The sequence below is a fragment of the Labrus mixtus genome, chromosome 2 (genome assembly GCF_963584025.1).
Source record: "Labrus mixtus chromosome 2, fLabMix1.1, whole genome shotgun sequence".
Lineage (NCBI taxonomy): Eukaryota > Metazoa > Chordata > Actinopteri > Labriformes > Labridae > Labrus > Labrus mixtus.
In genome coordinates this window covers 15,073,731-15,098,952 of record NC_083613.1, presented here as the reverse complement: position 1 = coordinate 15,098,952, position 25,222 = coordinate 15,073,731, and the positions used below count along the sequence as shown (strand labels likewise).

Genomic DNA, 25,222 nt, shown 5'->3' with positions numbered 1-25,222 from the left:
AACTGGGACAGTGTCAAAATTGCCCAAAAAAATAAAAATAAAAATAAAATAAATTACATTTTGTTTTTGATTCATCATTATGTTCCATACAATATATATCAACATGAAAAGCTATCCATTCGTTTTTTTACTTTTAAGACCTTAACATCATCCATCTCAAAATGCTATGTCATTACGCTTTCCATCGCTGGCTCACTGCTAGCTTGTTGAATATGGTGTACCACGCCCCAGGAAGGGATGTCATACCCACAGAAACTTTATTTTTTAATCACATACTTCATTATGATTCGCTCAGTGTTGATTTTTAGTTATGGAAGTATTTACATGTAAAGAAAAACATGATTCATCTTAACTGTCCCACTTTACCCATATTCACCCTATATATAAAAAAAATTCATTGTGAATGTGAGCCTATGTAAAGCCCATTTCCTGATTTGAAGCTTACTTTTTTTTTGGTTGAAAATGTTAATAAAGACCTGTAAATTATTCAGAGAAGAAGAAATGAAAGACCTTGTGTTTTTAAAGCTTTACATTTTCATTTGAAGGTATAATTTACCGTATAAAGACAAATGATTTTTAAAAATGACCTCTGCATCCTGAGATCATTCCCCTTTCCAACCCGATGAATACGACCAGATTCATGCATTAATCATTTACCAGGTGGGCAGAAAACAGGATCCCTCTTTATACAGCACATGAATACAGAAAAAGTGTCTGTTACAAAAAGTCTATTGAATAGTAAACAATAAGGCCGTGTTCACACTTGACTTCTTTTTTCAGAAAAAAGCGCTGCCTTCAGCGCCTTTTGAGCGCTTTTGTGCGAGTGTTCTGTAACCTTAACAACGGGATCTAACCTGTGGTGCAAAAGGCGTCCGCTTTTTAAAAACGCGTCATACTTTTTCATTTTTCCATAGGCTTGTATGTAAAAAAGGCGCTGGCAGTTGAAAAAAGAAGTCAAGGCCGTGTTCACACTTGACTTCACACTTAACTTCTTATTTTGGGCGAGAAACCTTTTTCTTTTCTTTGGTGCAGAAAATCTTTCTGGCTTCATCAGTGAGCCTCTTCCTGTCAGCACGCAAACACACACAAACACACATGCATTCACACACATACACAATCGCATAGAAGACACACATTTCGATAATAATTGTCAACAATGGTTAAAAATATTAAAAATGTATACACGTGAAAATAAACCAAACTAGTAGCCCTGAAACACAAGGCAGGTGGTAAAAATGTTTTACTGGCATTGGTATCCCCAGCTTTCAAAAATACATGAATTACAATCAAGTAGGCCCAATTTTTTATTTCACTATCACTCGACCTCATCACGATCCTGCGTTAGATTAAGATACAAATCTGCGGTCCTTCTCCACCCTTCAGTATATTTGAGTCATGTGGGAAGCACCATGTGTAGTCTAACACCTTCCTCTGGCCCTCTGCCACCACGCCGTCTGGTCTTGCACTATTCCTTGTCTTTGGCGCCCCTCCATCTGGGCGGGCGCCTCATATGTCTAAAAACAACTTGTGACTGTGACACTACATGCACACTTTTTCAAACTGAAGATTTCAACTGTTTGCATGCACTGTAAATACGTTCATTTTTATTCAATACATTTGCATAACATTTGAACAGTTATGTTACTCAAAATGTTGAATGGACTTGAGCTTATATATTTCTTTTCTAGTCTTCAGACTACTCAAAGCGCTTTTACACCACATGTCACACCTACACATTCACATACTGATGGTAGAGGCTGATATGTAAAGTGATCATCAGAAGTAACTAATACCATTCATACACATTGATATGCCGCTGATGAGCTGGGAGCAACTTGGGGTTAAGTATCTTGCCCAAGGACACATTGGACATGTGGCTGCAGGAGCTGGGGGATCTTCCGGTTGAACTGAGCCACAGCCTCCCGCATGAACCATCATGCATTTTGTTGTCATGTTGCTTTAACTGTCTACACAAACAACTTCTCTCACAGGCCAAACATCGAGAAAAAACATTTCGAGGCTGCAGGAGAGTGTGTGAGGCATTTCAAGTATACAATAGAGAGGACGAGTCCCTTTGACCGTGCTGCTATAATCATGGTCAGCTTTACGATGAGCAGCCACTCAGGCCTGTCCTCAACAGACTTTTTGGGATGATGTGGTGATGAGACAAAGAATATAGCAGGTGTCTCACCTTACACACAGGAAGTGAGGGGGAGAGTTCACAGAGTTATGCACGATATTTAGGGTGAAAGGGCAAAAAAACAATGACTGCATGTGGACGAAATGCAGCTCTGCCAGGATGAGAACGCAGTTCCCAGAGAAGAACGCAAAACAAGAGTAAACTACACATAGCTTTATAACCTAATGGGGGCGTCTGCGTTTGATTATCACTAGCGCTATATGCTTTGAATTTGAATTTATCTATTTAATAGGGCCAATGCAATTTAACATAGTTTAAATACAAAGCATGAAATGGATGTGCTGCATTAAGAGTATATAGCTATTGCTAATTTCAAACTCGTGTCCTTAGTTTTGTGAGTTGGATCTTTAGAGCAGATAACAGGGAAAATTGATACACAAATCATGGAGCTATTAGCGGTCAAAATAGAGAATTCCCCCCTCAGTGCCTTCTCTTCAATCAATCAGGTCATGGGGAAAGTATAGCTGCATCAGTGCATCACACACTTGATTTGAGTTGCAGGGCAGAGAGCAGTTTGACTTTGTTATTAACGCTAAACCCATGTTACTGCCTAACTCATCCTTAAAGGATTAAGGACTAGCCAAAAACAGGGCCATAAAACTCGAACTGGCTCCTAATGTGATGACGAACGAGAATACTAACACGTACATACCAACTTCCTCCCCCCTCCTCCCTGAATTTGCTGCTTAGATGACCCGATGGCCTTGGCTGTTCAGAGAAGTGCCAGCAGTTAAAAGGTCTATAAATCTTGGAGACACAAGTAGACAAGTTATGGAGGGTCCCCGAAACAACTTGACCTTCAGAGGGGAACAGAGGAAGTATTTTGATGGTCACCGTTCTGGCATCTGGTGCTCATGTGTTTCATACATTTCTCCTAGTTATGATTGACTCTCAAAATATTTTTTCTTTGACTGACACAGCCAACCACCTGTCCCTGTAAGTTATCACAGAATTCAGCTTTTACAAACCCTTGGCCTTATCTGTACGTATGTAGACACATACAATATCTTATTAACAAACTTGCAGAAAACTCCTGAAAAAATCCTCAAGTTTTTGACGTGAGCAGAATTTTTCACTGACCGCCCCCTATAGTATTTATTTTCTGCAGAAAATCCGAGTGAGCTGATGTGAAAATGCAGCAGGATATAATCAGGAGAATTCACCTCGATGGATTGGGAGGGGGTGGTGCCGTATAGTCAATGTGATTGGTGCACGACCATAGACTATATGAACACGACCGGTATGATCTCCATGCATGTAATTAAACTACTGCACAATGCTTTCTGTTCTACAGTTTGTTCTTCTCTGCTCTTTCGTTGATATTGAGATTCTGTCGAACTACACATACTATCGATATAAAGGCAAGTAGTCCCATAATAGCGTCTTATAGCGGACTCTGTATCTTCGTCTGCCACTTCCTTCTTTTTTACCTCCCGTCTTTCCTCAGGAACACTCTGTTTTTGCTGTCTTCCAGAGTGAAAAAGGTCTCCCTGTGTGATGATTTCCATGGTGTTCAGAAAACTCCACAACGTACAGTTTCTGTGCAGCTGTAGCTCTTATAGACTACCATCTACTGTATGTTCACCATGTGTAGTTTACAACCCATGCTAGCTACAGTACAGGTAGGCTAGCTGGGCTCTCAGCCTATGAATTACTTAAAAACAGCCCACAAACAAAACGCTGTGATTCGCACTGCCCATGTATCCCAACACATTTTATGCAGCAAAGGGGATGCTTGTAATACACAATGAATGGAGGCAAATTTCCAGTCGGGTAATATTGCGTGAAGTGGGTGATGGTGGCACACTTGCGGTCATGATGGTGCATGTCTCTGGATTTAATACTGCTATGTTGGGAGCACCAGTATGTAGGAGGCAGCCAACTTTTTAGATGAAAAAGTCTTACAGTGTATGTTTCTTACTATAATGCGCTTCCTTAGAAATAGAAACACTGTACCGTTAGGACATATGGTAATTCCAGTTCAACCCATTTAGTTTCATGTTAAACCAAAACAAAGAAAGTTGAATCGACAATGCTTCCACACACCACTTCAGCAGACTTGTTTGTTTCCTGCATTTTGAGTAACGTAGGGGGGAAACGCCTATTTGCAGTACAATCCACAGATATATTAATAATAAGGAAAGTTAGGAGCATCTCAAACTCAGTTGTTACATCTACGCTTCCTCTCTCTTTTCCTTCTATACTGCATCTCTTCCTTTGCCTTCAGTAATTCCTAAACTGGTGGGTCTTTCCTGACTGTACAGTTTGTTGTTGCACAGCTCTCAAAACCAACACCTGATCCAGATGATCTAATTAAGTCATTCATATGACTCAGCACAGGAATGGAGTCTGGGTGTAGAAACAAGTATCAAGTGGACCGAACATGAGGGCTAATGCACAGCATGTGGTCCATCCTGAACACGGCTAAATGTGTCCAAGTGTTTGCAATGACAGTGATTAAATATGGAACCCAAATTCACCAATCAACTTAGGGTCACTCCTGGGAATGTTCTGAAATTGGAAAAATATACACACACTCCAGTTTACCTTTTTTAAAACTAGAGAAATACTGACAAGCTCAACTAGGTTTGAAATGGTATCAAACAAAAAGTACATGTGTCTTCACTCTGTATAGCTCAGATTACGGGGCTGCATTGCAGTGGTCAAACAGGCTTGTGTGTGTGTGTGTGTGTGTGTGTGTGTGTGTGTGTGTGTGTGTGTGTGTGTGTGTGTGTGTGTGTTTGTAATAGGCAAGGACAGCGAGAAACTCAAGCTGAGTCCTGACTGACATTAAGTTATTAGCCAAGCTCATCAGCACATGAATAAAAGTTCTCTCTCAGTGGCTGGTTGCTAATAAAGGTCAACCTTTGACATTCGGGTTAAGACAGGCCAGCAGTGCAAACTCATTACAGAAGCAGATGACCAGGTTGCTGTTTGATTACATTCTGTTCCATCCATATCCTCTTCCTTCTTTAAATAACAGGCACATTACATCACGTTGGAGTATGACTGGCAGCTGGGAAGGACCCAAATGCAGAAGTGCAGGCAGGAAAGCAATAAGGAATTTCAAAGGCAAAAGTACCGCAAGGCAAAACAGGAACAAAGCTAATGCATCGTAGGATCATTTTTTTGCCACAAATGCCACAAAAGGCTGAGCAGCACTATTTCAAAGTCAAATATCCAGCTTTCAAAAAGGAATTTCCCCGTAGACCGCCAATGTAAAGGTGAGGTCTGTAAAACTGTTTAAATGAGCATTAATCTAAGAGTCCAAAGAAACACAGCTCTGGAGCTAGCTGGCCAGCCTTCCCAAGGTGTCATAGGACTTACTGGATAAAACACCGGTGGAGGCTTGACAACCCTGTTGATGTCTTTGCACATATAGGCACCATGAGGTAAAGTAGGTTATATCTGTGTTGTCACTACCTGAGTGACTGGTTTTCATCGCGTCAGGTTGCGTGCATGATCACTTATCCTCTTGTTAGGGCACAAGTATCTTTATTTGCACGTTTTAGATTGGTCGAGAAAGCATTTCCAAGATGGAGACAGCCATCTTTTGGCTTCAAAATGCCTGTTCAGAAACCAATGAGTGACATCACTGAAACGCCGTCCTTTTTTATACAGACTTTGGTGAATATGGTCTGGTGATTTGGTCAGTGGAACACAGATTCACTGCACCTCTGGTAACAAACAAACTAGTCATGCTGATTCTAGTGGAAATTTGATTAAAAATAGTATTCTTAATGCCAAATTAACCATACGGTTCTAGCTTGTTTGATATTCATATTTCATTCCCATTTCAATTAAAAAATTAAGTGTTCTGCTTGCTTGCAGACGAAAACTATCTTTGTTTTTTAATGACTCCCTCCCCAGAAAATCTACCTTTAAGTTCGCCTCAGCCAACCCTTCCCTGCACTTTCCATCTGTAAGTCTCCCCTCCTCCCAAATACAAACAAACACAAATGCTCGTAATTTCTGCACCCCTTCACATCATTTTGTCACCTTGTTTCCTTCGCATTCACTGCCAGTTAATCAGTCTCCCCTTGCTGGCTTATCACAGTAATGACAGGCTAACCTCCACTCAGGCTATTTGTGGAGTGTGTGAGTGTGTGTCTGTATTGATGATGTTTGTGTGGCCCACATTTATTTACTTAATGTTATTGACACAGATTTAACACAAACATATACATTTTCCTTTTTCTTTCCATCTATCTTTATCTGTAGCCAACTTAAATAATAAGATATTTATCCGATTATATTATGAACTGATTATGAACTGATTCTCAAATCCTACACTGTTCTGATTTTTAAGATATAGATTAAACACAGATACACTCAGATTTTGGAAATTTGTGTATTCCATATCATGTTATGAAATACAAACCCAGATCTTACAGTTCTGAGTGGAAATAGGCCTATAATAAGTTACACACTGTGTGCAGGGAACCAATCTGTCTTACATTCCTTCTTTTAATATTCAGTTAAATTTCAGTAGATAACAAAAATGATTTATTATTTATTAATTATTATTTTGAAAGGAGAAGTTTTGCTCAATATGAATGTGTTTGCTCTACACTGCAGAGGTTAAATAGCTAAAAAGACCTCCCCCTGCCTAAAAAAACACAAAAAAATCTGATTGGCCACCACAAAAGCCTTAACAAAGATTGGCTAATTGCCTTTTCAGGACTTCTATTTGGGCTGTGTTGGCTGTGTTTCTACCGCATGCTAGCAAAGGCTAACCACTGTTTTTCGGCAAATGTCAGCCCAACAGAAAGCAGGCCAACTCCTTTGTTTGGGAACAAGGTTTATCTGCTTGGCATTCCAGCTCATACTTTCTGTTCTTTGTGGCTACATCTGGGTCTGTCATATTTGTCAAACGAGCTCCTCGTTTAGAAAAGTCCTGTTTCAACCAAAACAAGCCAAAACATTAAAATACAGGCAGAAGATGAGCTCTCTGCAGACACAGTCACCACCACACATGTATGGAGGCTCATAAGTGATGACTGTGCGGTATTACTTTTCTATATTTCATTTTTTAGGAAAATGCTACTGGCAAATAAATGTTACACAGAGTTGGACCATTTGAAAGCTTAATTTATTAATGATTCATATTTTATTTGATATAATAATATAGACAAACTGAAAACAGCCATCCAATGAAAGTATCATGTTTATAATGTCAACACCTGTCCCCCGAAGGGCTTTTGTGTAGATAACAGATTAAAACAGTAATAAAGGAAAAAGAGAAAGTAAACTGGATATGGTATATCAGCACACATTTAGCTGTGACACAGCTACAAAACATTAAACATGAGTACAACTCTGTTGCTGAATATATATCACTGTCTTGCCATCACTACCATAAATAAGTGAATCCAAAGATTGTGTTAATTCTGCATGAAAAGGTGATCACTTCAGATTTATAATCTCTAATGGCAACAGTTGAACTAATTTAGGGCCACACAAGCTATCACTTCCAGAAGTCCGTGTGTGTATCATCTTTGTCACATGCCAAAACTGTTGCTTGCTCATCACATGCTCTATCATGCTCTGTATTTTCTCTCTGTCCTCTCTTCATTCCCGTCAATCAGGCAGTTTTCTCCGTTGATCTCGTGCCAGACACATGCCAACGTCTCTTGGCTCAGCATGAAAGCATTATAATAATATATGTCCAGGAGCAGGGGGGCTATAGACGTTGATGGAGTTCAATTTATGACTGCCAAATGTTTCTCTCACCTCCTCCATCACAGGAGTTGAAAGAGGAGATGAATACTGTGGGCAAGCGAGTGTCAGTGTGTGTGCAGTATCCAAGTGATATTCCACATGCGATATACTGGAGCTCAACAGTTCTGCTGCTTTGCAATTTAACAAATACAAGAAAAAGTATCAAATCAAATAAATGTATTATTTATTATCAACATAGTTTCTAAAAGGACCAAAACCATAAAGCCCTCACTGAGCCTGTATATGAGATCAGCACCCAAACACTATTACTGAAACATGTAATAACAACTAAACAAGGCATAAGACTGGGAAATACAGTACACAGACGTAGTTATAGTGATGTCACCCATTGGTTTTTGAAGAGCCAACAGCGGCGGTCGCGATATTGGAAATGCTTCTTTGATCAATTAAGAAACAGGCAAAGAGGTGGAGCTGAGGCAGGACTTTAGCCTCTGGGCAAACAACTATGCATCCAGTCAACTTGACCACGCCCCCAATTATGCACATTTTTGAATAACTCTTAGGCTTGATAAGATAAAAATGGTTGAGTTATTAAAAAACGTCACCACCCTGAATAGTGGGTACCATTAAAGCAATGGCTGACCTATTGATCCCTTCTCAATCTCGGTGTTGAAAAATGAGGCAAATGCTGAAGTGCAAACAACTGCAGTTCCTTGAGTGTCCACTTGGGGCTGGCTGCAAAATCCAAAGCCATTAGGTCCCATATAAAATGTTAATATCTACAGTAGAATTAAGCATATTTCAGCCTGGGACAACTAATGGATTTGGTCGGAATAGAGTTCTGCACAAATTTGCATAATTAGGGGTGTGGATGAGTTGACTGACAGGTGTGCTCGGAGGCTTAAGTCCCGCCCTGACACCTAGTCTTTGCCTGTTGCTTGATCATGGATTGGTAACTTTGGTTACCAAGAGGGCCACAAACTGCAGTCGATTGTGTCAAATGTATTTTTTTAATCAATAAATACCCCCACCATGAATTGCTTGTTTTCTATGGCTGAATTAGATATAAAACTCAGGAAAGGACTTGCTAAAACTCAGTCAATTTTGTAACGGAATTGACATTATAATTTAAAGCTGGAGTATGCAACTTATATGAGACTCACGTGAAAGCAACTCTGCTCCGCTTTGTCTGCTTCCTTTTGAATGTGCACTGCTGATTTCTGGAAGTCTTGGAACACTTGTAGATTTTCTCGGTGGCGTTATCATTCATAACCATTGCCGATCACAGGTAAAGTACTTTGTTACTCACTAAAATGATCTAGCATGAACAAGTTGATAATATAACCGAACAAAAAACAGTAATTATAATATGAATTATCTTAATATGCTTTTGCTTACTTCTATAAGGGCCAAACTAAGCAAAGCATATTAAGATCATTATTCATGTACAATCTTTTCAGCAGAAATGAGTAAGGCATGAGTGCCAACTAATGGCCTTTAAGCTATAGACTATAGTTATGTACAATTATGTACTAAGAGTTGCTTAATAAAGACTTAGAAACAGCCACTGTTTCTGAAAAGCAACTCGTTAATGGTGAAAATTGTGACCTTAATTTAAAGTACTACCAAAAAAAAACTAATAGGAAAACAACAATCAAGGTCAGTGTGATTGTAGACAATAACTGGAAACAGTAGAACATTATTTTCCATTGCCAGTAATTCTCTAAAACTCAGAGAAAAGCTTAAGGAGGAGCTGTGGACATAAATAAGTCTTAAATATGTTCATTATTAGGGAAATGTGAAGCCTTGTTTGAATTGTTTTGATATTCTGGATTAGTAAAGTTAATTTAATATGTTTAAACTAATATAATGTTTTTCTTTCTAATGGTAAAAGGCACTTTGACTCACACTCCAGCATAGTAGTTGGCGGTAATGCCCCTTAAACGCTCGTGACCACCCGTCATAGAAAGAAGAAGAAGAAGAAGAAGACGACAGCTTCCGGTGCGGAGTTGTACATGTCGTTGTTGCTAATGGCGGAAAGCGGTTAAAATTTCACACGAAACACTGCGTGCTGAAAAGGATCAAGATTTTCCAGCCTGTCACAACTAAGAATAAACGCCAAGTCATTTTAAAAGGTATTTATTGACTGTGTTATGGACGAGTGTCCATATTACATTACATTACGGTCTCCTTCCATAATGCTAACTTAGCTAACAGAGATATGTGAAAACACCCAAAATGGCAGAGTTGTTGTGTTGGTGATGGAGACATTATTCACGAACACATGATTCATCCTTTCATCATAACAGCTGGAGCTTCAATCAGACGTGGTTTGGTGATTGAGTAGTTTGGTTTCGGTGTAGCACATCACGAAGTAAATCCTAAGGAAGAAAATAAAGTTGTTTACTAATATAATGTGAGTGTTGGCTGTTCATGTCGAGCTGCACTTTTGCAACAAAAAAAATCAGCTCTTGCATTTTGTCACAGTTTAACTGATGTTGAATTAACTGGTGATACCCCAGCAGGCGCAGATTGTTTACTATAGAGGTAATAATTATGGTTGTAAGTAGGGCTTGATAACTAAGATAACGGGGGTTTTCTCCCAAAAATTGAGATTGCGATTCTCTCACAGGATGCACCAAACACTTCTTCTCATGCAGTCTGATACTTTTTTTTTTTATGTACTTTTCCAATTTGTGCCTTTTCTGCACAACTTTCTGATCATGACCTAATCTCCCTTTTTGTGTCTTCTTCTTCAAATCTCTTTCAGTATTCATCAGACACACATTCATACACTGATGAATGCATTCATTTAAAGTTGGCTGACATTCCTGCAATGTGACTACTAGGCATGCACATATCGTCAGCAATGGTGAAACAATAAATTGTTCTGTCCCTAATGTGTAAACTGATCACAAGATTGTCATGTCTTTCCGCTCTATTTACAGGCTGTGCCTTATCATGCTGTCACAAAAAAAAATCACTTTCGTAAGAATTTAGACTATGAAACATAACACTCAAAACCATTAAAGCAGTGAGTTGCTGTCTTCAAGGAGCTGAGTCTCCCACATGTAAGTGTGCATCTCCTGAAAACCACCCCCCTCTTGCTTTTGCCACAACATTACTGTCTTCATTTACTGAGGTCAAGAGTGCATGAAATGGTCAAGTTACACTGAGAGCGCCCTCTGCTGGATTAAACTGCAAAATCCATTTATACGGCCTGATGTGCTGATATAGTCTTACATTGAATTTGAAGGGCACATTACAGTTGGAGTGTGAACTTTCTCCCCCAGGTTCGAATGGATGTTCAAACTTCAGATAGAAAATGACAGCCATGGTGCTTTCACACATCCCTCATAATGTATCTGTAGGCATTGTTTTGAACAGGCATCTCAAAATCACCGACATCTTCTTTCCTGAAGTTCATCTTTTTAAATTTACTCTGTCACTCCGTAAACTCTCTGTCTCTGAAGGTATTGATGAAGTCTTATAATTGGCAAGCAAGCAGCGTAGGATATTTAGAATTATTTTGATAGAAAACATAGGTCCTGAAAAACTGCACCTGCACAACATCTGCCAGAGTATCACCAGTAAATTTGACACCCGTTAAACTGTGACACCGGACCTGCCTCTTAAGATGAAACAGCAGTGTACCAGTCCTGAAAATGCATTTATCAAAAAGCTATGTATGGGATTAACATTATAAACTTGTGCTCTCACAGTACAACATTGCCGTTGGACAGTGTAACCATAGACTCTACAGGAAACTACCAATCAGTAAAGAAGTTAAAACATGGCCAACTTTGATAGTCTACAGCGCTTGCATCAGACATAGAAGAAGAAGACATTTTATTAATTCAGCAGTGCATTTGATGCTGAGAAAAAACCTTTTAACTGTACTTTCAATCATTAGACATAACCATAGCTACATTTTGATAATAACACTTGTAGGAATTTTACTTGTGTTACGTGTTTGTCTATTTTCACAGTGTTTGAGTACTTTTATTCTTGTCATAATCTGTATCTCATCCACCAGTGGCATACATTTTAGCCTCTGAATCAACTCTTCGATATTGGTGGGTGATATTGCAAAAATATCAAATCAATTTTTTCTTTTATTATAGGATCATGTTTTTATAACAATTATTTTTCATGTCTATGGGCCTAACTCTTCAGTTTCAAAAGGAATGGGGGAATGAAAAATCCATTGCATTACTTACATTTGATATGATCTGTGTGTGAGTGGGGAAAGCATGAAACAGACTAGCAAATAATGTGGTTTGGCTGAGAAACAAACTTTCCGAGACGTCAGAATGTGAACTGTAGACCATTGTGCGATCTCTCAAAAATGTCACATATGCCAGATAAGCAGTTCAGCCCTGGTCGTTTCTTTCAAGCTTCACTAATTCAAGCTAATTAATTCTGAGATCTAGTTACATAGTTTACCTACAGAAGTAACAACTGCCTCAAAGACTAAAAAGCTGACTTATAAAGCAGCTTCCACTATGTCTGAGATTAAACTTGACTCTCTACTTTCTAAATTGATGTTGTGTGTTTCATGCATGACAGCCCTATGCTCATATGTAGCCCCATCACATTTGTAAACTTTAAACTACTTTCATGCTGACCTTGACTTTTCAGGCAGTAACAATATGTTTACCTGTAGTGCTCTTAATCAACCATCAGCTCGTTCGGATCATGAATGCACATTCCTGCTGAGTAAGTGTAGGAAAGATGTATCTTCTCTGTAACTTGATAAGCACTTTTAAAAGTCTGCTGTTTTTCACAAGAAGAAAAACTAAAGCTTGGGTGACGTGACCTCGTCTAATTGAATTCTAATGTAGAAGCTCTCTGTTTAGCTAGCTGAGATTTTATGCAGCAAATGTCGCTCTTCATTAGAAAAATCTCCAAGAAGAAGCTGCCAAAACTTTCCAACTTAATCTCTGTGACCATGAGGGTCACTGTCAAACATTTTGGCGCATAGCAAACATTTTTATAGGCATACCTCTAGCTGTCACCTACCTTTAGCGACACAGATATCAGATTCAGATATACTCGCCCTGCATTTTTTAAGCATTTGCACTGGAAATGGTTTGTCAACTGGCAGGTTATATTATTCTCAGAAAATTTTTCATACTTTTATTTTGACTTTCGGTAATTGCTCTATTAACCGTCTTAACCAATACCATTTGAGATGCTTATCAACAAAAAAATGTCCTTGTTTCTTCTATGTATAGTTTTTTCCCAGCATGCACGCTCAACTATTCCCTTAGAAGGTCTATATTGCCAAAGGTAACTCAGCTTTGCTCTGTTAAATGTGGTCCGTCTGTGATGTTCTTTATGTCTGGATTTTATGCACAGTACTGTTTGACAAAGAACAACAAACAGGGTGGACCCGTATTCTATCACTATTTAATTCATACGCTGATAATTTTGACAAGTCTAAGATTTAGTAGATCTTGTTAAGGGATTAATAACCACCCATCCAGTCCAAAGTGGAGGAGGATAGACAATGAGAGAGGGTAGATTGGACACTGATTGAAAAAAAAAAAAAGGTTTCCATCACATGGGCCCTTGTCATGGGTGAAACTTTTTTCTGTTAGATTGCCTGTCCTTCTTATTTAGGCTTTGCAAACATTGCTAGGGCCATTTGTTCAGGGTCTTTATTTAAGTGTGACCATTTTGATGTTTGTTGTTTAACTTCCTTTATTCGAAGATAGGTAGACCATAGGGGATTGATCAGGGTTAAAACGGACTATGTGTTTTCTGAGTTTTGAAATGTACACATTTAGCAAAGCAGCCAATGTCATGTGTTGGACCAATTCCACTGTGTCGTAACGCTGATTATGCACTTCAAGGCTAAAAAAATCAGGCTGTACCCTAAAAGAAGATGAGAGGAATCATCCATCAAGAAGGTCCTCTGGCATTATGTCCGTTTAATCTGTCTGTTTTCGGTTTTTGCTATGTCACTGCACACAGAGAAAAGCAGACTTTCAGCACTTTAGACTTTCAGCCTCGCAACTTGAGTCCTTAATTTGCCAATTCTCCCCAGAGGGTTTCTGCTTAAAAAAGCATAAACAACATTTGAAGACTAAGAATAGTTTGATTGAATTCAATGTGCTATCAGTGCAATTTTCTTAGAAAAGTGTATAACAAAAATCTGACAAATCTGTGAGTCAGGTACAGCCTCACAAGAAAGTTTTGGTTTCAAGCATTGTTATAGTTTTTCTATTTATATCAGGCTCAGAGAGTGTGTCTTTTTAGTGTCCAGAAAAAAGGAAATCCAGATTTGCTATTTGGGTGTTTCTTGCTTTTCACTGAATCTGTGTTTTTGCATAATGTTGCTTTGCTTAACACCCCTGAAAGAAGACCCGGTAGGCACAGGGGAGAGATTTTGATGCTGACAATATTTCTTTATGCTTTGAAAAATTTTAAAGGGAAGAAACCACACAAAAGAGGACTCTGCCAACATGCTGTAAAAAAGTGCGCTGGACAAAGGACTGAAAGCTACCTTTTGAATTGAAAAGATAAATCTTGTTCATCTGTAATAGTTTATTTCTGCTTTTCACCTCACAGCCTTGCTGTGCACACAGACAGTAATTCTCGCCTTGTTCCTACTCTTCGGTTGGAGCCCAGTGCAACATTCTCCATCGCCAACGGTACCAGAGGGACCCATTTCATATTTGGAACTGCTGCTAGTGCTGCTGCAGTAACAGCCCTCCGATTGGCTCAGATTGCAACTCAGGCGCAGGTTGCTCTCCAGCAGCTCGCTACTTTAGCGACCATTACTGTTGGCAACCAGTGTCACAACAACGGGATTGCAGTGGCTTTACCTCCTCATCTGGCCCTCCTCAGTCTTCTCAATAGACAGCAAGTGACAACTGTTGGATTTAACGCTGACACAAACGGCAAAACTTACAGAAACACACAACCGTGTCTCTCTGCTGCAATGTATCACCATCACTCCCAGCAACAGGGGTCACAGTCCTTCTCAAATGGGCCAAGGCCTCCCCATCATCATCCACCTCCGAACCAACATCAGAATCGCCCTTCTGATATGCTCTCACAGGCGATGGGTTTCCAGTTTCCTCGTCCCACCCAGCTGCCTGATGAACTAGAGTCTGCCCTGGCTATCCGTGGTGCTAGGGACATGGACCATCGGCTCATGGATCACATGAGCCAACCAAACCAACAACAGAACCAAAGCTCAGGTTCTGGGATTAGTCAACATGGAAGTTTTGGCTCTAACCCAATGACACTGAACTCGGATAATCAGTCTGCCCATCAGCAAGGAGTAGACTGGTCAAGCTACCAACCTCCAACCAAACTGTTTTCCGGTCCTGCACCACGTGGTGGTCATCAGACCCAACGTCACCAGGGGCCTCAAATGCAGCCTCAGAGCAGCCACGCAGGATCCAGCATCCAAAGTTGGAAACACCCAAGTGACTCACAGTCGGGCCAAGCCCGACACCCACAAGGTGGTGGGGAAAGTCAAAGTCAGGGTATGTACACACCAGAAAGTGCAGGTAGTATCTTGGCAAGCTTTGGACTTTCAAATGAGGACTTAGAGGTGCTTAGTCACTACCCTGATGATCAGCTAACCCCTGATACTTTACCATTTATACTCCGTGATATTCAGATCAACAAGTCAGGGATTTCTGCTTCTACATCCTCCTTAACAAGTGGAATCCAAGAAATGCCGCTGCATCCTTCTCGCTCTGCGTCGGGGACTCGATCACGCACCCCAGAGGTGCCCAGCCTTCTTACTGTTACACAGACTGCCGGTAAAGTAATTGACTATGGTCATGCGAGTCGGGCAAAGGACGAAACTAGTACAAGAAAGACTTTCAAAAGGGAGCAGCTTTCAAGTGAAAGGACAGTTAAAATGTACCCATCTTCATTGCATCCCTCATCAGCTCCAAAACCGGGAAAAGCTGAAAGGCGGCAGGTGCGTTTGGAACCTACTGAACCAAGCAAGCACGGAGATCAGGACTATCGCAGGACAAGTAGCGACGACCATCGCAAGAAAAATCGGTCACCTGGGAGAGAATTTCAGCCATCATCCAAGCCTCGTACACTAGACCGAGACTACAGGCGGGAAGCACCGAAACCTAGGCCCTTATCTGAAACCAGCAGTGAGGCTTCCTCAAGACGATCTCTCTCCTCTTCGTCCAGCTCAAAACCACACGGCAGCAGCAAGAAGTTACCTACCCCCACCATGATAAGTGATTTCTCAGCTGTGTCTCCAAAGGTGTATCCCCATACCTGCTCACTGTGCCACACACAGTGTGATCAGGAAAAGGTGAGTGCCAACGTGCCCTTATACCAGTATCTGAAAGGAATACCTTCACATATAAGCCTGCAGCCTCTCTTCACCAGGCAGTTGTCAAGATGAAAGTGATTTTGATGTATTTCGAGTAGTGTTTTGCATATTTAGTTGTTCCCATCAAACAAGTCAGTAAATGAGCAAGGTAACTTGTAACTGGCACAAATAATTGATTTAATAGTGAATGCTAAATGTCTTAATTCAAGGACAAGTATGAGGTAGATTATGGAATATTTGATTGATTGGTGTTGCTACTTGCTCATCTTTTGTAAAATTAATATTTTTTCTCACTTTAGTAGCTGTCAAAAGTGTTGAACAGGACTAAACAGACCTAGGACATTTTTTACAGTCAAAAGGTGACTGTCTGGTGAAGTAAAATAGGACCTGCATTCAAACTATCACGGTGTCCTGAAAATTGCCAGAAGATTCCTTTTTATGAGTTATTAACTAATTTTGATTCTTTAAGCCTGAGTACGAAGAGATAACTGATGAAGATTACTTATTTTTAAGTTGTATTACCGAAACAAACCTGAATAAGAAAAAAGTCCATAGCAGGGCTCATGGGTAACAGTTTAAAGTGGTTGCTGGGCTGGAGACCAGGTATCAACTTTGGTTGCCAAAAACAAAATGTTTGCCATTTTTTACTCACCATATACATTGCGGTTATAAACCAACTTAAAAATTGAGAGTGCTGAAATTTTTTGAAAGTATCATTATAATAATGGAACAAAATTCTTTGTGTTTTGTATTTTATCTGATGAGAATCTTTACTTTTTAAATTAATGGTGGTACACCAATGTGTATGAAACTACAGAAATTAATTACACAATGCATTAAAAATCAGCCTGGTTCTAAACCCGGGTTTAAACTGCCTCAATATATACTATAGTCTTCAATATTACAAATTTGCATCTAGATGGTGTTTATCTGTGGCTATACATATAGTCATAATGGTTAAAACTGTTAAAAATAAATTTCCAAAGAAGACAGAACTATGTTTCTGAGTTTGGCAGTGATAACTGTTGAAGCATACTCTTGGGTTCCCAAATACATTCCAGTGCACCCTTCCCTGGCTTTGGAGTGCAAAGCCTTTTTCATGTTTGAAATGGGTTTATGATTGCCTATACATTGGAGAAATCAAGCTCTGAAATGGTTTGTTTTCTGCTTCAGTGTCACAACATGAATTAGCTAAAGTTAATTGTCATTGGCCTAATTTGGCACATAAACCAAGTGTGGAGTTTCTCTGTAGTTGGTATGCTTGGATAAAAGGATTTAGTAATCATTATTACATTCAGCCGACATTTTCTTTGTAATGACTTATGTTGTCCTTAATAACTTATTGTAATAACTAGAAGGTTTGAAGGTTAAAGCTTTGAACCTTAATGCTATTTGAAATGTTTATAACTTGATGAACAAAGTTCCCATTTATTCTTCTTTCGCTAAGACTTTTTATTTTTTATTTTTTTACCTTTTTTCCCCCCTTTCATTGAATAGGAAAGCTGAAGAGAGACAGGAAATGGTGGGAGGAGAGAGTGGGGGATGAGATGCAGAAAAGGGCTGAAGTCAGATTTGAACCCACAGCTTTGACTAGGACCATAGCCTCTGTACATGGAGGGTGCAACAAAACCGCTAAAATATCTGAAGTCCCATTATTCTGATTTCATAGCATACATAGAAATTAGCAGGTGACTGTTGAAGCAGCAGACAGTGGTGTAACAAATGTTTTTTTCTTTGAGCATAATGAAGCATTTACAACCATAAGACAAAAAATAACTTGTTTATTTATTTTTTCTTTTGTACTGGTGTTAATGTTGACTTACTGTACTCTGAAGGTAATGGAAAGTTGGATGAATACAGAACAAGTGTACCAAGGAAGCTTATTATTTGATATTCATGAACAAGACTTAGCGGTGTATTACATGTCTGCTTGAGACTGTAACATCATTTGACCATAAACACAGAATCAAAAACTTGTCAACACCTTGATAAAAATTGAAACAAAGATCCACTCGAGCCGTTGTCTCAGATCGCATCTCTGTCTGGCTTTGTTGAGGATTGTATCTATTTGTGTCTGATTGTGTTATCTTCCTCTACCATTTGTTGTTTTTCTTCAGGACTGGGTTGACCATATAAAAACCGTAGAACACACCGCTGCCTGCCGAGACCTGCGCAACAAGTGAGGACATTTTCATGCACTGCACATATAGCTACAGCACTATGTCATAGCTGTTATGAGGAGCATTATTAGTTAACCATATCTTTTGGAAAAAAACCTCGGTCTTTAGCTCCTTTAAAACTAGACATTAATCATGTTGTATTTGTTTAGCGACAAATAAAAGGAGGAAAGACAGGAGCACAGTGGGGCAGGTCCCCCTAAGCCTATAGCAGCATAGGAGCTGGTCCAAGCCTGAGCCAGCCCTAACTATAATTATCATGAAGGAAAGTTGAACGTTTTAATCCTACTCTTAAAAGTAGAGAGGGTCTATGCCTTCTGGACTCTGACAGGTAGGTGAGTCTAAAGGATCGAGGGGCCTGATAATTGAAGGCTCTACCTCCCATACTACTTTCAAGGTGTTTTCACATACCATGACTGAGCACGCTTGCTCCCCCCTAAACGCTCCCCTGTTGGTCTGCGTTAACATTAGAAACATCATTTTGTGCCTGAGTACACTTGATTATGTACAGAGTCCGGTACAGCAGGTGGCAATATGCACACACTTGGTTTGCAGATCTGCCAAGAAGCAGAAAAAGCAACCATGGCAACCACTCGCGGGCTGTGTCCATTCTGCTAACTGTGGATGTTTTTGTTATTTATGGGACGCCATCAACGACCCTCTTACTACTTCCACATCTACCTTGCAACTCAGAGGACAAAATGGAAAATTTGAATTGATATTTGAAGGTACAGGAGCCGTTTAGAATTATGTCATTTTGTGGTCCACTTCCTTGTTTGAGCACGGTTGTGTTCACATCTCCTGTGGACCTTACTCAGGTACACATGAATCATGCCCGAGACCACCTCTTCAAGTGGACTCTGGCGCGGTGCCTGAGTACGGTATGTCTGTGTACACACTGATCAAATGAACCAGGCCATGGGATCAAGCTTACTCTGATCCAAGCCGGGTCCCTTATTTGAAACCACCTAGGTACCAAAAGCAGGCAAGAACTCTGGGAGCATAATGTTTCAGAGGGGTACTGCGTCACTATGAGCTCCTTAAGATATCATGGTGCCTGACCATTTACCACTTTTATAGGTGAGAAGAAAGTTTTTAATTTCTCCTCTAAATATTATATATAATATATGAATATTATAGGTTGACAGTTAGCCTAACAATAAATGTGCAAGCCTGACCAAAACAAGCTGATTAGAGGCACTTTGGATAGAGAGTAAAGAGTTATTTAAAAGTGGGCCTGGTACAAAAACACTTACTGAATATAATGTGACATATTGCTTCATGCAGATATGGAAAATAAACGTCTATTGAATTCACATGATTGTAGAAGTTATTCTGAGATTGTGATGAATTTTTGTTTGTGTCTCTGAAGGTACCCCGACTGGAAGCCAACTTTACCAAGGTCAGTTCATCTCTTGGAGTCACACCTGTCCTCTGCAGGTCCAACACATTTTATTTATTATTATCTTCATTGGCCAAGACAGGCTACATCATACACATGTAACACAAGATACAAGACTATAATACATTAAAAAGACAGGAAAAAAAAACAAATTGAAAACAGCAAATATGTATCACGATCGACCACAGTCAGAAGGATAGATCATCTACAATCACGTGTGTGCTGCTAAGTAATTTAACACTCCCTGAAAGCATCCAGCGAGAGCAGCTTATTAAGTGTCATGTCTTTTTGTAATTCATGTAAAGGCAGCAGCAAATTTAAGCACCTTTTTCCAGATATGAGATCTGGAAAAGATGGGAAGAAAAGTTTCTGAGACTGAAGATTGTAAGTTCCAGGAGGCGCAGGCGGCTCTTAGCATCTCAGCATATCGACAGCCCCCCTTTGTCAGCTTGTGTCACTGTGGTTTTGTTCTTTCCCTGATACTATTTGTTGTTTTTGATCCAGTCGGAGTGAACGACATGGCAGCCGAGCCGAGCATTCTCTGTCCCGATCTGTGTCGTGTTCTCATTCCCCAAGTCCACCTTACGTCAAACACAGGGCGGGCCCCCCTCACCACAGGCTGCACGGGAGGCCGTTCTCACCTCACTATCACCCTCAGCCTCGCCCTCGCCAACAACACTACACAGGTAAAAAAAAAAAAAAACTCAATGCTAGAAAGAAGACACAATTTCACACAGTGGGAAATGAAGTACTCTCTAAATGTATGCTTCACATCGGGCCTGCAGGTGATTCTCGCAGTTGTCTGAAGCGACCATATGATGACGCCAGCCGACATCCTTCCTCTTCAAAGGCGGGCCACAGCTACAAACATGGACCATCACAGTCCTCTACCAAGGTTTTCAAGAGCGGGAAGCCTGGAACCAAGATGACGAAGACGCCCAGTGGCAAGGCCGCTGACACAGTGGGTGTTATTTTAGCTTTGTGAACGTTGACATGATAAAAAAAAAAAAATGCTTTTGATTAAATATTAATTTTATGTCAGTGTAGCTTTTTTCACACATAAAGCTTCTCCTGAAACTAACAAAAGACTTCATGTTTTTTGGTGTCCAGTCTGCCAAACCTCCACCAGCCAAGAAAAAGAAGAAAGTGGTGACTCCAGCCTCCCAGGACTCTTCTGTGGCGAATCGTTTGGTTTATCTGACGGGAATCCCAAAGGATGCTTCAGAACAAGAAGTTACCGACTTGGTCGGGTCCTTTGGGAAAATCAACAACGTGATCCTCATGCCGTGCTCCGAGGAGGAGAGTGAGAAGGGCGAAGGACAAAAGGTGTGTTTTAAATGTTCCACAGTTTTTTATGAATGCATTTTTCAGAGAGATGACCTTTTAAAATCGTACAGGTTTAATGTCATACTGTTGAGAGCAGATTTAGTTTTTGCATTTACAGTCATTGTTCTCTCCTCGTTGTGCCTGATAACTCGAATAAAAGCAGCCTTACAAGATGTCAACATGGTTTCTGTCTTTGTCCTCCTCCACTGCTGCAGGCGTCGGTCTGCATGGTGAAGGCTGAAGACGCTCAGGCCCTGGCTAACTCTACGAATCTCTCCATCAGAGAGCAGAAAATCACTGCGTCAACAGCCAAGGTATCATGTGGAGAATACATGCACGGGGATTAAAGTCCTCCGTCGCTACGACAGATTTCCGTCAATTTCACAATTTTTATATATTTAGTCAGTGTCAATCAGACAAAAAAATGTCGAGCAGAATGTGGGTTAGTGACGGACCTTCACGTGCAAACTGCTGTCTTTAATGTCAGGCATTTATCTGAATCATGTAACATATGTGTAGTTTGCGTTTGTGTGGCAGAACATTGATCTGCTACGTGAAGTCCGCTCGGCGTATAGGAGGCTTTTTTTTTTTTTGGTAGCGAACGTCAGCGTGCACCACCCGTCATGTCCGGACTTGTTTTGCTCCGGTGCGCAACTTTATTTACCCAACCAAAGTGAAATACCAGAGAATGATAATCAGTAACATGACGGAGTTTACCGTCAGTCAAGTTTTATTACCGAGAAAACAGTCACCGAGTGCTCCGCTACTGGACACACTCCGTTAAGAATGCGCGTCAAGACAACAGGTGATACAACACATTACCCACAGACAGCAACGCGCAACATTAATCAACTGTTAACTGGACCGTGTGATGACACAATTCTTATATGTTACATTAGCTTAACAAGCTATCACTAGTTTACTTTTTTTACACACAACGACTGAGTGGGTCGAAGTTATAAAGTACAATACATAAGTTCTGTACAAAATTTAAAAAGCATTCTTGTACTTTATAAAAACTTCTTACTCCACCGAATTTATAGAAAATCTTAAATTTGTTTGCTAGTTACTTCTCAGGTTTAGATTTATTATGCAAAATAGGATGAATACACTATTTGTCAAAATATCTTATGCCCTATTTAGCCTATATGCCCTGGGAATTCACAAGGTATCCAAATAAATAAATAAAAACAATTTATATTACTATATTACTCCGAAAAGCTTCATTTGAATTTTAGAATATCTACATTTTTCTTCTGGGGGGAATCCCCCAGACCACCCTACCATTATCTACTTTAGTATCTTGTCATACTTTCACTTCTTTAGAGTCTGCTAAAGAACACTTGCTGTGACTGTTAATGTATATAGGCATACAATGCGCTTGACTGTACCGTAGGTCACATTTGTTAAAAAGAAGAAAGGTCATATCTTTCAGCCTATATCTTGAACTTTCAAAAAAGAAAAACATGTCAGTTTTATTCTTTAGACAGAAAACATCTATTCAAATTGGTTATTTGCTACTTGTTTTATACGTTGAGAATTTTCAGTCAAAATTCTTTTTTTTGCTTTAATCCCTGCATGCACATGGCACTGCTTAGAGAAAAAATGATTCCTTTTTTATATTTGGTCTCTGTGTGTGATGTAGTCTCAAGTACACTTTCAGTTCATTTATACATATTTTTTGTTTTAGAAACCTGATGAAGTGAAATCTCCTGATGCCAACAACAGGTCTGTCACTGATATTATGATCTTCAATCTTCAACATTTTCCCTGTTAATCGATAGTAAACATTTTCATGCTGCTTGTTGAATACCCGCTGTGGCTGCACTAAGATTTAAATATTTCTGTGTTCACAGCAAATCTGTTGCAGGACCAGAAAAAGAAGATGCAAGGGAAGACGCTGGTAGGAAAACTAAAACTCTTTTAAGTAACTGATAGCGCTTGTTAAAATATAAATGCTACAACTGATAATGTTTCTCATTGATTAATTTGCTGAAGAGTCAGTGTCTCTGGTTAGAAAGTAATACAGCAGGGAAATGGTTTATTTTAAGTAAGAAAGGTGAGATGATGCTGTTTGGTAGATTTGGTCAATCAAAGATGGCCAGACCAGTTATCAGGTCAAACCAACAGGTGTTGCAGCGATGGAAGCAGCAAGAGAAGTGGTTCAGATAGAAGTGATTGTACCCGACCTACAAAGCCTCTGCATGTTTCTAATAAGCTCCACGAGCAGAAACGTGCTCAAACTAGGATCAATATTGGAGATGCTTTTGAAAAATGGAGAGAGGTTAGAACACAGAAAGGTTTACAGACCGATGCAGAGCTGGATAAACACTGAAGCTTCAGTGTCCACCATATGGCAACCTGCGTGAGCATCAACTCTAGAGAGGAGGGGGCGGGGGGAGACAACTCTCTACAACGTTTAGAATTTGGACTGCAGTACTAATTTTAAACACTAGGTGTCAGAGTTACATACTGCTCCTTTAAGCTGAAAATACAGACGACACAAATGTGTCTTGTTTATTTCTACTGGGTTATTTCCTCAGCACTAGTGAAAGTTGTTGGGTGAAAAGCTTTTTTGAAAATGTACTAATTGTTGCTCTGTTTGCTTTTTCCTCCTGCAGGACCAGAGTCTGACCTGAAAACTTCAGAAGAGGTAAAAGATAAACACCTTTAAGATCTAAATGATACTGTGAAAACACAGTGATAAGGGTTCATGAGTGTGTACATCACCATCCTTTGACTCATTTGTTGATTAGCTGAACACATTCTGCTTCATTTCATCAAATTCTTTTTCAGTTATACGTCTAAAATTTAGTCCTAAACACTGATAATAAAATAAACATACTCAGACATTTCCCTCACATCCTGATCCGCTGTCTCCTGCAGAAAGGCATGGTGCTGATCACAGGACTTCCTGAGAGTGGCTGGACCGAGAGTGACATCATCAAACTGGTCCAACCTTATGGCACGCCGTCTGACCTCATCCTAGCGACGCAAATCGGAAAGGTTGGTACCGTTTGGTCTGAAGCGTTTGCTGTTTTTAGGGAAAAAAAATACTAAACTGTGACACAAATGTGATGTTTTTTCCATTTAAATTATACATAGCCTATATTTTTCATAGTGTTTGCTATTGTACAAACTGTTTAGACACACTACTCGGTCTCTGTGTTTATTGAAAGTACCAATTGTTGGCTGCTTGGGACCTCTTCTTTTGTTTTAATACAAGGAGCCGATGATGTCCCGAGTATCTTGACATTTTTGAGAGCTAGTGTTAGTTGAGAGATGTAGATGTTAGTTCAGTGAGAATTGATGAGTCATTGTTTGACTGTATTTCTTTTTGTTGAGAAAATCCCTGAAGCTTGTTTTGTTGGGCAGTGTTTATCTGAATAAAACAAAATCAACACTTTTCTTGTTTGTTTTTCAGGTGCTTGTGTCAGTGCCGGACGTGGACACGGCACAGGAGATGGCTAAAGTTCACGCCTTCATGCCTGCAAAGATCGGAGATGCTAAACTGAAGATAACTCATCTCAAACAGAGCGTTACTCTCAGCACACCGGTAAGGCTCTGATCACTCACCAAAACTATGATTATTATCTGATGTTTTCTGATCGTAAAGACTTTTCTTTCAGACTTGAAGCTAACACTTTGATGCGTCTGTATCAAGTTATTTTTAATGCAGGACTTCAAGTTGTGTCAGGTTATTTCCGCTTTAGGCTGCTTTTAAGATCTGAATACTTAGGAGGGACTTCCAGTTGGACATCGTCTAGAAAATGTTTTCATGTGTGTGTTCCTGTTTTAGAATAAGTTTTGATTAATATAGAAATAAAATCTCTTTTCACAGGTTGCTCTCTACAATCTCCTGATGGGATCAGCAGCTCCATTAGTGAGTACTCTGTCCAAACTGTCTTTTGTAATGGAATGAAATAGTCATTGATCTTTAGAGTAGTGTATGTGTGGGGCCACTGTCCAGTTGACTTCTTATCTTACTAGCAGAAAATGTTGTACTGATGTTTTTGGGGTGAGCTGATTTTCACTCACAACTTCACTCGCCTCTTTTCCAATCAGCTCCCCCCAGGGTTGGAACTTAGCACCTTTCACCCACCAAAAACGTC

At 39.9% G+C, this 25,222-nt stretch overlaps 1 protein-coding gene across 1 annotated transcript in view; it reads left to right on the top strand.

Annotated features, from left to right (window-relative positions):
* LOC132985779 (zinc finger protein 638-like) overlaps positions 1-25,222 on the top strand; it is a 33,588-nt gene that overhangs the window by 2,515 nt on the left and 5,851 nt on the right. Inside the window, exons 2-14 of the mRNA XM_061052921.1 lie at positions 14,459-16,184; positions 18,323-18,384; positions 19,755-19,784; positions 20,289-20,470; positions 20,570-20,745; positions 20,895-21,110; positions 21,326-21,424; positions 22,801-22,838; positions 22,967-23,013; positions 23,732-23,763; positions 23,997-24,116; positions 24,535-24,666; positions 24,952-24,993. Of these exons, the coding sequence (XP_060908904.1) occupies positions 14,459-16,184; positions 18,323-18,384; positions 19,755-19,784; positions 20,289-20,470; positions 20,570-20,745; positions 20,895-21,110; positions 21,326-21,424; positions 22,801-22,838; positions 22,967-23,013; positions 23,732-23,763; positions 23,997-24,116; positions 24,535-24,666; positions 24,952-24,993 (2,902 nt within the window). The remainder of the gene's footprint in view (positions 1-14,458; positions 16,185-18,322; positions 18,385-19,754; positions 19,785-20,288; positions 20,471-20,569; positions 20,746-20,894; positions 21,111-21,325; positions 21,425-22,800; positions 22,839-22,966; positions 23,014-23,731; positions 23,764-23,996; positions 24,117-24,534; positions 24,667-24,951; positions 24,994-25,222) is intronic.